This window comes from Megascapheus bottae, chromosome 13 (genome assembly GCF_031878675.1).
Source record: "Megascapheus bottae isolate mThoBot1 chromosome 13, mThoBot2.hap1, whole genome shotgun sequence".
Taxonomy (NCBI): domain Eukaryota; kingdom Metazoa; phylum Chordata; class Mammalia; order Rodentia; family Geomyidae; genus Megascapheus; species Megascapheus bottae.
In genome coordinates this window covers 8,376,775-8,390,966 of record NC_143521.1, presented here as the reverse complement: position 1 = coordinate 8,390,966, position 14,192 = coordinate 8,376,775, and the positions used below count along the sequence as shown (strand labels likewise).

General features: G+C 37.5%; 1 protein-coding gene across 8 annotated transcripts in view; it reads left to right on the top strand.

Annotated features, from left to right (window-relative positions):
- The window catches only part of Ptpn13 (protein tyrosine phosphatase non-receptor type 13), a 151,298-nt gene that overhangs the window by 25,169 nt on the left and 111,937 nt on the right, over window positions 1–14,192 (top strand). For all 8 annotated transcript variants that reach the window (XM_090343266.1, XM_090343265.1, XM_090343263.1 and 5 more), the window contains exons 4-5: window positions 1,214–1,399; window positions 5,986–6,073. In XM_090343266.1, the coding sequence (XP_090199392.1) occupies window positions 1,214–1,399; window positions 5,986–6,073 (274 nt within the window). The remainder of the gene's footprint in view (window positions 1–1,213; window positions 1,400–5,985; window positions 6,074–14,192) is intronic.

Below are 14,192 nucleotides of genomic sequence, written 5' to 3'. Positions count from 1 at the left end.
ATCGTTAGATATACTCGTTTTGGTGATTGAACCTAGGGCCTCATCCATAAGCACATGCTCTACTACTGAACTCCACCCTCAGCTCTGTAGTATCTGTCTTTACACACACACACACACACACACACACACACACACACACACACACACACACACACATTTATTTTGGTGGCTGGGGATTTAACCTAGGGCCTCATTCAGAAGCACATTCTACAACTGAACATATTGAACTCTGCAGTGGCTTCTTTTAAGTTTTGCTTGAATTTCTTAGTGGATGATGTTGATTGTTTTTCATGTTTTTTTGGGGGGAGGAGCATTTTGCTATATTTTACAAATTTGGTTAACTAAAAAAGTCTCATTCTAGCTTCTAGATTTTATCAGATAATTAGAAGGTGTGTGTGTACAGTGTTGCAAATGTACGTACAAATCCTGGTTCTGAGACTTGTATTTGGGGCTCAGAAGCTGCCCCTGAGCTTCTTTTCCTCAGGGATAGCGCTCTGCCACTTGAGCCACAGCTGAAGCTATTGCAGCATGTAATATCTTATACTTTATTGTGGAAATGACCAATTATATTTATCTATAGTGAAAATAGGATGTCTTATAGGATATTAGGAGATAGTTCTTTTTCCCCATGGTATACATATAAATAACTATTGAGTAATAGAAAATAGAATACTTCCCACTAAATGGTGTAACATGGGTATTAGTTTTCAAAACATTTGAATAATCAATTCTATGTCTTAATAGAAAGAAAGAAAGAAAGAAAGAAAGAAAGAAAGAAAGGAAAAAAGAAAAAGAAAATAGGCTGGGGGTTTGGCCTAGTGTTAGAGTGCCTTCCTAGCATTCATGAAGACCCAGGTTCAAATCCTCGGTACCACATACATAGAAAATCCAGAAGTGGTGCTGTGGCCCAGGTGGCACAGCACTAGCCTTGAGGAAAAAGCCCAAGGGACAGTGTTCAGGCTGGGACTGGCCCCCCAAAAAAAGTGTTTTTTTTTTTTTTTTGTTTGTTTGTTTTTTCCTGTAATACTCCCTGTTCAGGAAGATGTATGTGAACCGTTTTCTGTCAAAAAATTGTTTTGGTCTTCAGAAATCAATTCCAGCAGAGATAGAACTCACTAGGATTCCTAGAATGGCGTGTTTTTTTCTTTTTTTTTTTCCTAGTAGAAACAGGATTTAATGTTAAAGATTAACATGGCTTTTCCTTTATTTTTAGCCTATTAAACTTGGAGATCATCTCAACAGCATATTGCTTGGAATGTGTGAGGATGTTATTTATGCTCGGGTTTCTGTCCGGACTGTCCTGGATGCTTGCAGTGCTCACATTAGGAATAGCAATTGTGCGCCTTCCTTTTCCTATGTGAAACAGTTGGTAAAACTGGTTCTGGGAAATCTGGCTGTGGTAAGCTCCCTTTCCAGCTTGTTATGCATTTAAAATTTAGCATTTAAGTATTCTCTTTAAGATAACTTCGTACTTATATTTTCTCCATGAAGATTACAAATAGGGTATTGGGTTTATTGTTCTAATGTTGCTTGCTTGAAATGATAGCCTTTATAAACTACTTAGAGTTGGTCTTCTTTTAGAACATTATTCTAGAACGTTAGAGTCCTAGCATGTTCATGTTAAAAATGTCTGGTTTTGCTCTATTTCTTAGATGATTTCCTGAGAAGCTCTTAAAATGCTTCATCATTGTAAAATCTAGTGAAAAATGTATTAATATTCAGAAGAGAGTTTTTTTAAAATAATTTAAAAAATTTCAATGCATAGAGGGGTTACAGTTATATTCACTAGATAGAGGGTGCATTACTTCTCACACTTTGATATCTCTTCTTATGTTTTTGTTCCCATTTCCCTTTTCCCACCCCCTTCCCCTCATTTTTCTCCTCCTATTTCAAATAAACAAGTAAACATCTATATAATATACCAGGTAACAAAGTGAGCTACTGTAACAATATGAGATTAACCAAAGGGTAACCCACGAGCAGAGAGAAAAACATAATACATAATAATAATAATTAAGCTCTTGTTTTCCATGTCTGGGAGGTCCATTAATTTGGCCTCATCCTACATGGCCTTATGTATCTAGGGTTTGAGCTGTTGTAATTCTCTGCTAGGAGAGTTCTAGATGTGTACTAATTATTACAGATGAGGGAAACCATTGAGCCTATGCTCCTTTGGGTCTAGCTTACTTCACTTAATACAATTTTTTCCCAAGTCTTTCCATTTCCTTACAAATGGTGACATATTGTTCTTTCTGATGACAGCATAGAATTCTATTGTGTATAAATACCACATCTTGTTGATCCAACCATCAACAGAGGGGCATCTGGGTTGGTTCCATATCTTTGCTATGGTAAAAAGTGCTGCAATGAACATCATTGTGCTAGTGGATTTAGTATGTCCTTGTGTCTGGACCATTGGGTAAATGCCCAGTGGTGGAATTGCTGGTTCATAGGGGATTTTTTTTTTTTCTTAAAGGTTGCATACACTTTCCTTTATAGTCCTTTCTTGATCATTCACTTATCGGATCCATTGAGCACCTCTCAATCTTTCTCACACTCTGGATACCAGCATTTGTAGTACATAGGAAGCGTCCATGCTTGTATTGCTGCCCTATTGTCCTCACACTTAGCATCTTCCATTTTATTTCATCCTGGAATTCCAACAAAAACAAATTTGTATTTAGCTGTACCATCCAGCTCTTTGTTTCTGAAATTGTAGCCTATCATGTTTACCTAGTTTGGGTCCCCCTTGGTGTTTATAACTAATCTGGATCTGAACTTTATCTGTTCTTTAGTGTTAAGGTACGTCAGTGATGATGGCTACAGATTTGTTGCTGCCATCCAGTGTTCCTTCTAGCTTCCTCTTAATTCTTTGCCCCTGGTGGTTTACTTTTCCCATCTTCATCAGGATCTTGTATGGCTTCCAGGAATATATTCACTTTCCACTCTTTTTATTTTTGGTCAGTCATGGGGCTTGAACTCTGGGCCTGGGAGCTGTCTCTGAGATCTGCAGGTCAAGGCTAGCACTCTCCCTCTTCAGCCACAGCATCACTTCTAGTTTTCTGGTGTCTGGGCTGGTTCTGAACTGGGATCCTCAGATCTCAGCTTCTTGAGTAGCTGGGATTATAGGTATGAGCCACCAGCATGCACCTAAGTGCAATTTTATTTGTACTGAATATAATAAGGCGCCTCTCACTTTTCTTTTCTTTTCTTCCCTCCCTCCCTCCCTTCCTTCCTTTCTTTTCTTTCTTTTTTTTTCTAAGTATATGGTACCAAGAAATCAAACCCGGGTCTTCATGCATGCTAGGCAAGCACTCTACCACTAGGCCAAACTCCCAGCCCCAGAAGCAACTCTTAACAGCTATATTTTGTTCCAGGCCCTTTGCTGCATTGCTTATGCACATTATCACATTAATTCATTTAACAACTCCATCCTAAAAAATGTTTTTGTCCGCTTTGGAGATGATGAAACTAAAATTCAGTTAGATAATTTATCTGCAGCCACACACATGGCAAATAGACATAACTGGAACTTGCATCTTTATGATCTCAAGTTTATATTTTTATCTGTGTCTTCTTATGAAGCTCTTAAGATTTCACAGAAGAGAGTGGATGTCAGCAGGCCATCTTACTTGTTTCCTACTTGTTTTTTTCCAATATCACAGAATTTTTACCTTAAATTGGATATTGGAACATGTCATTCACTACTGAACATTAGTGAAGATAACTTTTAGGATTGAGTGCCTTTAAGATACTTAGAAGTTTTTTTTTTTTTTGCTATTTTTCAATTTATCTGTAATATGAGAATAATTTATCTGTTAAATAAAAATTTCAAGCACTTCAGGCGATAAGTACTTGGAACTTAGTAACTGTTAAATAAGAGTTCACTAAATGGGGCAAGGAGTGTAGCCTAGTGGTAGAGTGCTTGCTTGGCATGCATGATGCCCTGGGTTAAGTTCCTTGGTGGCACATACACAGAAAAAGCTGGAAATGGCGTGGTGGCTCAAGTTGCAGAGCACTAGCCTTGAGCAAAATGTGTCCAAGGACAGAGGAAGGTGGGGAGGGGGTTTTAAGTCTGTTTCCAAAAATAAAATTCCTTTGCCCCCCTCCAAAAAAAAAAAGAAAGAAAAGTTTAAAGCTGGGGCATGGTGGTTCATACCTGTAAGCCTAGCTACTCAGGAGGATGAGATCTGAGGATCGAGATTCAAAGCCAGCTTAGGCACAAAAGAAGCTGAGACTCTTACTTCCAGTTATGCGGTAGAAAACAGGAAATGGGACTTGGTTCAAGGGTAGGGCAGTAGCCTTGAACTCAAGAGCTCAGGGACAGCTCCAAGGCCCAACTCAAGCCCCATGACCCACCAAAAAAAAAAAAAAGTTTAATGAATATTGTTGATCGCTGCCTCAGAGCAGTTATTCCCAAGTATGCAGGGTGTTCACTATGTCTTCTGCTACAGTATAATTTATACTAATGTCATAAATGGAATTCAAGAATATTATTTCTGAAATGTTTCCTGTTAAGTCTCTTTATAAGTAGGCAACAGAATGCTTGAAACTCGAATATATTACTTTTGATAGATTTCTAATCAAATTTCAGTAAGAAAGGATTAGAAGAGATGTGTTATTATTCTGGTGTTTATCTAAGTATTGAGAATGGATCCGTGCTCTTGGTACTAGGTTTAAGCAATTACTCTTACTCTCTCTCTCTCTTCTACTTTCTATTTCAATATTCCTGCTAGTCATTTGTCTGAACAAATCAGTGTACTAACTTTTCATCCCTTAGAATGTAAAATTTGATCTAATTTGACTTTTACTTTTATTTTTATTTGTTTTGTGGGCCATAGGGCTTGAACTCAGCCTGGGTGCTGTCCCTGAGCTCTTCAGCTCCCGGCTACCAACCTACTCTTGAGCCAAGCCCCACTTCCTGTTTTCTAGAGGTTAACTCTAGCTAAGAGCCTCAGGTCCTGTTTTGCCTGGCATGGCTTTGAAACCTTGATCCTCAGATCTCAGCCTCCTGAGTAGCTAGGATTACTGGCGTGAGCCACCGCACCAGCTTTGACATGATTTATTTTAAACAAATATTCTTGGTTAAAGCTCTTGACATTTAAGACTACCAAAACCTTTTTTTTTTTTTTTTATTGAAAAGGCTCACAAGAGCATGGAGGCTGGGCATCATGTAATCCTAGCTACTTGTAATTCTAGCTATTTAGGAGGCTGAGATTTGAGACTGCCATTCAATACCAACCCAGATGGGAAAGTCTGTGAGACCAAACTAAAAAACAAAATGCACAAAGAAGTGACAAACACAAGTGGTTGAGCAGCACTAGCCTTGAGTAAAATGATTTAGGGACAGGGCCCAGGTCCTGAGTTTAAGCCCTAGGATCAACACTGAAAAGAGCCTCGATAACAAATGCAGTCGGTTTACTCTTGTAATCCTAGCTAGTAGGGAGCCTGAGATCTGAGGATTGAAGTTCAAATCAAACATTTAACTAGCAAAAATCCAGAAGCACAGGCAAGTGGTAGTACAGCGGACCTTAAGCAAAACAAAGCTAAGCAAGAGTTTGAAACTCTGTGTTCAAGCCATACTACTGGCACAAAAAGAAAAAAAGAAAGAAAAGAAGAAAGCATTGATTTGAATGAAATCTGTTCCCACCAGTGTAAATTTAGTACAAATTTAATCCTGGTATGTAAAATCTAAAAAAAGTTTCTTTTTAAGTAATATCTTTTGTGAATGGTTATAGTCAGTACCGAAACTAAAATGATTAGGAATTTTATATAATTTATTATTAATAAACTTTTAATAGTTGTAGAAAGAAATTTCAATTCAACGTATCAATTATGAGTACAATACATCTTTTTAAAAAAATTAGAACATAAGAGATGAAAGTAGTTGAAAAAAAGAGCATTTTGAGTTTACTGTTGTAAAATTTAAGTCATTTTAGCTACAACTTCAATCTAGTTAACTGATTTTTGGTTCCCTGTGTACAGACTGATCAGCTTTCCCGTAACAATGAACAAAAGTCTGATCGAAGCCAGGCGATTCGGGACCGATTGAGAGGAAAAGGACTACCAACAGGTAAGAATACATTAGATGTTTTCAGGTTTTAATCTTATTCAATTGTTCCTAAAATTAATACTTACCTCAGGGCTGGGAGCTTGGCCTAGTGGTAGAGTGCTTGCCTAGCTCGCACAAAAACCCAGGTTCACTTCCTCGGTACCATATACGTAGAAAAAGCCAGAAGAGGTGCTGCGGCTCAAGTGGTAGAGCTCTCTAGCCTTGAGGAAAGAGACCAAGGACAGTGCTCAGGCCCTAAGTTTCAGGCCCCAGAACTGCCCACAACTACCCCCACACCCCAAGTATGTAATAGTTATCTGACTTGGAAAGCTAATGGTCATGACTATGATTAGGTAGAATGTTGGGATGCAAAGTGAGGTAGGGAACCAACAGAAATACTAGCTAGTAAATCCATTTAGGGCAGGCAGAAAATATTACATATCAGGACTCCCACAATAAATTATTTCCTTTTCCAACCTTGTTTTATCAATAGCGTCATCACAGATTCACTTTGTCATGGCTTTTATCTTACAAACAATACAGTTTAAAGCATGGCCAAATTATAAGTTTGTAATATAGATATTGTTTTTTTTTTTACAATGATGGTTTTACAACAATTTTTCTGTAAAATTTCAGAGATAAACCTTGTTACCATGCTCTGATATTTTACTTTATTTAGTTATTTACTTTTTATGGGTCATGGGGCTTGAACTTGGCCTGGGCACTGTCTCTGAGCTCTTCCACTCAAGGCTACTGCCCTACCCTTGAGCCAAGCCCCACTTCCCATTTTGTAGAGGTTAATTGGAGTGAAGAGTTTGAGGTCCTTTTGTGCCCGGGCTGGCTTTCAACCTTGATCCTCAGATCTCAGCCTCCTGAGTAACTAGGATTACAGGTGTGAGCCACAGTGCCTGGCTTATTTTCCTTTTTAAATAGTAGTCACAACCCACTAACCTGATTTTATGGCTAACTAATCTCATGACTTGTAATTACTGCTTTAGGCTAAAGGGTGCTTATGAATACAAATGATGAGAGTGGTTTTGTTATTTACCAAAGCATTATATAATCATGGGTCCTTTGATAATTATTGTGGAAGTTATAAAGAAATGCCTTGAAATTCCAAATATTTGAAATGAAAGTATCATTTATATAATTTTGCATAATATTTATGAGATGAATGTTTTTATTTTCCTCATTAACTTTTTTTAACTTCTTAAGCAAGTATTGAATGTTATGATTATATAAGCACTAACAAAAATACTTTATAAATGGGGGGAGGGAAATGGGGACCATGTCATGAGAAAGGGTATCAAAGTAATGCACCTTCTATCTGGTGAATATAATGTAACCCTTCTATTAATTACAATAAAAATACTTTATAAATAAAATATTTCACTCTTAGATCTTGGGGGAATCCACATGCAAATAAAACTAAGTATTTTGATATATGTTCTAATTGCTATTACATAATAAAATAGAGGGCTGAGAAGGTGGTTCAGTGGTAAAGTACTTGCCTAGCATTCATAAATCCCTGGATTCATTTCCTTGGTCCCACATAAACAGAAAAAAGCCAGAAGTGGTGCTGTGGCTCAAGTGGTAGAGTGCTACCCTTGAGCACAGAGAGGCTTGGGACAGCGCTCCAGCCCTGAGTTCAAGTCTCACAACTGGGGGCAGGGAGAGAGATTAAAAACTTACTATTTATTTTTAATTTAACCCGGCAATTAACACACAACTCTCTTATTTTAAAATCCTATGAGAAACTCCCTGTGAAAACTGAACAGACATTTGATTAGCTGGACCTGATGTTTTGCAGAAGTTATCATTTTTGTGAGAAGGAAGAATATCCCTTAAATGAGTGTATTGCTTGTCTTGAGAGGTTAAGGAATGGTAGTAAAATTGGAGTGAGTCTAGAGTGACACAGTTGAATGTCCATTTAGTGCTCCTATTACTTATTGTGAATAAAGATTGCTTTTCCACATAAGTATTTTATCTTTCACATCAAGCTAATGTTCATTCTGAGTAATTTCCTATTCTTTAAAAAAATATTTTATTTGAAAATGCTAGAAACAAAAAATTACATTCTGATTCTTATATATATATATTCTTATATATGTTATTACTTTTTATGTGAATAAAAAAATACAAGGTTAACTGTGTTTTGATGGTAATTGCAGTATTTCAATGTCTTTTCTGAAGTGTTTCTTTTACCATATTGTTTATTTGAAAACATTTTTTTCTGTCCTTTTTTTTTTTTGGTGAGGGGGGGCGATGGTGCAGTCCTGGGGCTTGAACTCAGGGCCTGGGCTCTGTCCTTGGGCCTTCTCAAGGCTAGAGCTCTACCACTTGAGCCCTAGCACCATTTCTGGCTTTTTCTGTGTATGTGGTACCAAGGATTTGAATCTAGGTCTTTGTATTAGGCCAAACTCCTGGCCCCCTTGGACAGTTTTTGTTCAAGATTAGCTCTACCACATCTGCCACAGCACCTCTTCCAGCTTTTTCTGTGTATGTGGTACCAAGGAATCAAACCCAGGGCTTGCCTAGCATGCAGGACCCGGGTTTAATTCCTCAGTACCACATACATAGAAAAGCTGGAAATGGTACTTTGGCTCAAGTGATATAGCCTTAAGGAAAACCCATGAACAGTGCACAGGCCCTGAGTTTAGTCCCCCAGGGCTGGCCCCTGCCCCCCCCAAATCAAAATCTATTTCCCTCTATACTGTAGTAGTGTAGTAGGATTTAAGATAAGATAGAAAGTATAAATATAAACCTTCTGCTGAAAATAACAGCAGATTGTTTACCCATCAAATTTCCAGTCACTCTTCTCTGTTTTAGAATGAGATAATAGAAAGGTATTCATGAATGTCAGACTTAGGGAACACAACATAAGTGAAATGTAAATTTAAGTACACTTCCCTCTCTCTCTCTCTCCTTCCTATCCACTTTTCCTTTATCCCTTTCTCCTTTCCTTTCTCTCCCTCCATTTTTCTTGCCCTTTATTCTCCCCCCCACCTTTCTACTTTCTCTTTCTTTGTTTATTTCTCTTTCTATAATCTCTGGCATTCTCTTCCATCTCCTGCTCCCCATTAATTGACTGAGCTATGGAATTCAAGTTTATTTGCTTATTGTTTGTTTAGCTGATAACATAAATTTTTTTTGATCGGTCATGGGACTTGAACTCTGTCCCTGGGTGCTGTTCCCAATCTCTTCAGCTCAAGGCTAGTGCTGTAACCACTTTGAGCTACAGCACCACTTCTGGGTTTCTGGTGGGTTAATTGGAGATAAGAGTCTCACAGACTTTCATGTCCAGGCTAGCTCTGAACTGTGATCCTCAAATCTCAGCTTCTTGAGTAGCTAGGATAAGAGGTATGATCCAACAGTACCTGGCTAATTTTGTGATTTTAAGGATTAGTTTTTATAATTTGCTTCGTCTAAAAATAGACCACATCTGTCGTAGTTTACTAAATTTTTGGAGAGTTTGGAATGTTGGCATATTTTATTTAAATTATATTTCTTTTTAGTATGGAACCTTAGTGTCATACAATTATTGTGCAGTATTTCAGCAATGATGGAATTATATCTGTACCCACTGTGTCCATTCCCTTTGCCCATGTATGATATTGATTCTCAGGCTTTTTATCTATACACATACTTTTTAAAATAAAATATAGTTGTTAGTTTCTGAATATGTAGATTCTAGGAATAGGGAAAGCCTTACAACACATTATCCATTAACTTTATTGTAATATTCTAATATTGTATACCAGAATCTATCAGAGAATTAAATCTGTTATGTCTAAATTTAAGAGTTCTTTTTTTTTCCTTCTGCTTTGTTGGTCATGGGACTTGAACTCTGGGCCTGGGTGCTATCCCTGAGCTCTTCAGCTCAAGGCTACCCCCTACTCCTTGAGCCACAGAGCCACTTCCCATTTTCTGGTGGTTAATTTGGAGATGAGTCTCACAGACTGGGGTACCGGGGCTGGCTTTGAACAGCAGTCCTCAGATTTCATCCACCTGAGTAGCTAGAATTACAGGCATGAGCCACCATGCCCAGCATTCAAGAGCATTTTAAAAGAATCACATTTAAGTCTCAGGACAAACCAAAGCATGCATATGCTTCAGAAGGTAGTTTACCGATCGCATTACATTATATACAACTATAAGCAACCAAATTTAAAATTCAATCATAAACATGTTCTTTCTGGAGAATCATAGTTTGCAATATCTAAGTATTAGAATGCATTATAGTATATACAAAAGGAACAAATAATAGATTTTAAGAAAATAAAAGTCTTCATAGAAGAACACATCCTATTTATTTTAAACTGGAAAAAAAAAGTCTTCCTTGACAGTGTTCACTATATTTCAACTATTTTTTGTTATGTATAATTAACCTAAGGATGCTTAGTTGGATGTTGTGAATGTCATCATTTACCCTTCCCCTCACACAGTCTCAAAGTCTCACATCACCTCTAGAAATTAGCTTTGAAATGTTAAAATGACTTTTCAATTATAAGAGGTTCAATTCCCCATCTGCCCTCACAAATGTGTTCAAGTACATAAAATAAGAAACATGAGATTGTCAATACAGCCAAGTGCTGAGCTGCTATCATGCGGATCTGATGTGGTGTAGGGTTCCTCAGTAAGCTTGGCAGGAAATGTTTGATTTCTTTCTGCTTAGGGAAGCCATTTTATCAGCACTTGCAGTATTAAGTAACAAAGGAGGGGTAGACAGCCCACTCATTTAACTTTAACTTTTGAAATAGATTTTAGAACTAAGGTATAAGGACACATCTTTTAAAGTCACTTAGTCATAGATGAAAGATTTTTATTAAACTTTAGTTAAACAATTGTACTGCTAATTATAATAAAGCATTCCTACATTTTCTTATTTCTTTTAATCTGATTCTGTATCTTATTGCCCATCTTGATGTCTTCCTCATTGGCCAGGAATCTAATAAATTAAGTCTTTTACTACATGAATGTTTTAAGTTTGGACACTTACTTGTGTCCTAGAAAGTAATGTCAGTGTCATAGAAGAATATTTCTTTTCAAGTTATTTCATTTCAGTCTTCAAATTCTTAAATTAATATATGACTATTAGCTACAAATTGTCTCTACTTAGTATATTTATGTTGATTCTGTCCTTGAAAGCAGGATTTATATCTATAAAAGATACATTAAAAAGGAGTTCCTCTGCACTATTAATACCTCTGTGGAAAATACTGGCTAAGAAGATCTAATATTTCTCTGTCAAATTTGAGCCAAACAAGGGCACGATTTGAGATTTAACAACTTCTAATTTTACATAATAATACAAATGAACAGCTGGGAGTTTGGACTAGTGGTTGAGTGCTTGCCTAGCATGCATGAAGACCTGGGTTCCATTCCTCAATACCTGGGTTTGATTCCTTGGTACCACATACATATAAAAAAAAGCTGGAAGTGGTGCTGTGGCTCAAGTGGTAGAGCTCTAGCTATCTAAAATTGATTTTAAAGGTTTTAAATGTTTCATAGTCTATTCTATTACTATTCTTTTGAATCTACTTTATTAGAATTAGAATACAAAGCAAATCAGACATGGTCTTTATCTTATTCTTGTCAGGAGTAATGACACATATCACTCCACTAGTTTCCCCTACCACACACACACACACACACACACACACACACACACACACATGCATATATAATTGATTTTATAAGGAGAGACAAAACATAGACTCATTATGGTTTGTGAGTATAATGAAATGGGGGAAATACCAAAAAATATGCCTTCTGCCTGAAATAAGTTGTGTAGTTCTAATGGCAATGCTTTCATCCAAAAGCATTAACATAATTCCCTGTGATCAAAATGGACAGTGATCATAGCTATGTCTTTTATTATTCCAATGCTATTATGTATCTATTAAGTAAAATCATTCAAATAGCTGTACACATATTTAGAAAGCATTTAGTGTTTTGTATCTAGTCTTTAATGCAAATTATTCAGTAACACCAAGTTTTAACAATAGTCCTTGATCTTTACTGTTTTTGTTGTTGTTTTTGTGGTGGTTATTTTTGTTTTGCCAGTCCTGAGACTTGAAGTCTAGGCCTGGGTGCTGCTTCTGGGTTCCTTTTATTCAAAGCTAGCATTCTACCACTTGAGCCACAGTGCCACTTCCAGCTTTTTGTGAGTAGTTTATTGGAGATAAGAGTCTCACAGACTTTCTTGCCCAGGCTGGCTTCCAACTGGGATCTTCAGATCTCAGCCTCCTCAGTAGCTAGGATTACAGGCATGAGCCCCTGGTACCTGGCTTCGATCTTCACTGTTTTAGTAGGTTAAGTAACAAATAAATATGAGACCAAAATTTCACTTCTTTTTCCTTTTGAGTATTAGTGAATGTTTCCCTAATACTTAGGCAATATGGGTTCAATTCCTTGGTACTACATACATGGGGAAAAAACAAAAAGCCAGAGTTGGCACTTTGGCTCAAGTGGCAGAGCCCTAGCCTTGAGCAAAAGTGTTCAAGGGTTGTGCCCAGGCCCTGAGTTCAAACCCAGCATTGGCAAAGTGGGGAAAGAAGACAGTCCAAGAAGACCTCAAGGGAAACCAGGCTTGTAAAAGTAGGAAAGTGCTTCAATAAGGAATAGTCATTGGTATCAGTTGTTGCCTAGTTAAAAAGGATGAAGAAAACACATCCGTTGGCTTTTATGTCATGGATGGCGTAGGTGATGTTCACTGAGGACTTGCAAGTCATGGAGTAATGAGAAGCTGACTAAAGCTGATTAGATGAAGAACGGGAAGACACTGGAGACAACAGCAGTTAAAAGGAAATGTGGTGGCAAGGGAGGGGCTAGTTTGGTTTGTTTATTGAGAGATTATATTTGAAGTGGACTCAATAAAAAGGGGGAAATAGCCAGGCATTGGTGGCTCACACCTCTAATCCTAGCTACTCAGGAGGCTCAGATCTGAGGATCACTGTTCCAAGCCAGCACAGGCAGAAAAGTCCATGAGACTCATCTCAAATAAATTACTCAAAAAAACAAAACAAAACAAAACCCGGAAGTGGCACTGTGGTACAGCACAGCATTGAGCACAAAGAGGCTCAGAGACCATAACTGAATTCAAGCCCCAGCACACACAAAAAGGGGGTGGGGAGATTATGTCGATGTAATCAGATTCTATGTTAACCACAAAAGTAAATTGTTTGAAAAAGTAAAAAGACTTTTTATGGGGGAGTGGCCTTCAGTGGGCTCAAAATCTTTGAGATGGGAAGAAATTTGCAGACACAGATATATTATGTAGAATTAGTCATGGAGAGATGATATAGCACTATTCAGACAGCTTCTGTTTCCTTGGTGCAATCATCTAAAAGAGCAAAGGAGTCGCATAAGAAATTTATGAAGGAAGAGGAAAAACTTTAAATCACTGTGGAAAGTGAATGAATGTACTGATAGCACACGGTATTGGTTGTATAAATGTGGATTTATTGTGTTTGAGTGTTTTTTTCTTTGTGGTACTGGGCTTACATATTCTAGGCTGATACCCTGTCACTTGAGTTAGTTGTGCTCTTTTCCCAATTATTTTGGACAAAGTCTTGTCAACTTTTCTGCCCAGTCTAGCCTGGAGCTGTTAACCTCTAGAACTCAGGCACCTACGGATTACAAGCATGAACCAACCTTTGTGCCCAGGCACTTCTTATACCTTTTTTTTCCCCTTAACTAAGTTTTGACTACCTGTTCATAGATAGGACCATGAAAAAAAGCAGGAAGGCAAAAGTAGACTTTGTAATTCTGAATTCTTTCTATTATTATTATTATTATTTGTGCCAGTCCTGGAGCTTGGGCCTGGGCTCAACTTAAGCTCCTTTGACTTAAGGCTAGCACTCTACCACTTGAGCACAGCACAAATTCCAACTTTATTTTTTCTGTGATTAGTTAGTGATAGAAGTCTCAGAGATTTTCCTGCCGAGGCTGGAAACTCAGATTACCTGAGTTTTACATACTACACACATTTCTGAAAGCGTATCTGATTATAATAAAATCTTGAACTTATGGCCTGGTGCTGGTAACTCACGCCTATATTCCTAGCTGCTTTAAGAGGCTATTAAAAGCCATTAAATTTAAAGCCATTGTGGGTAGGAAAGTCTGTGAAACTCTTATC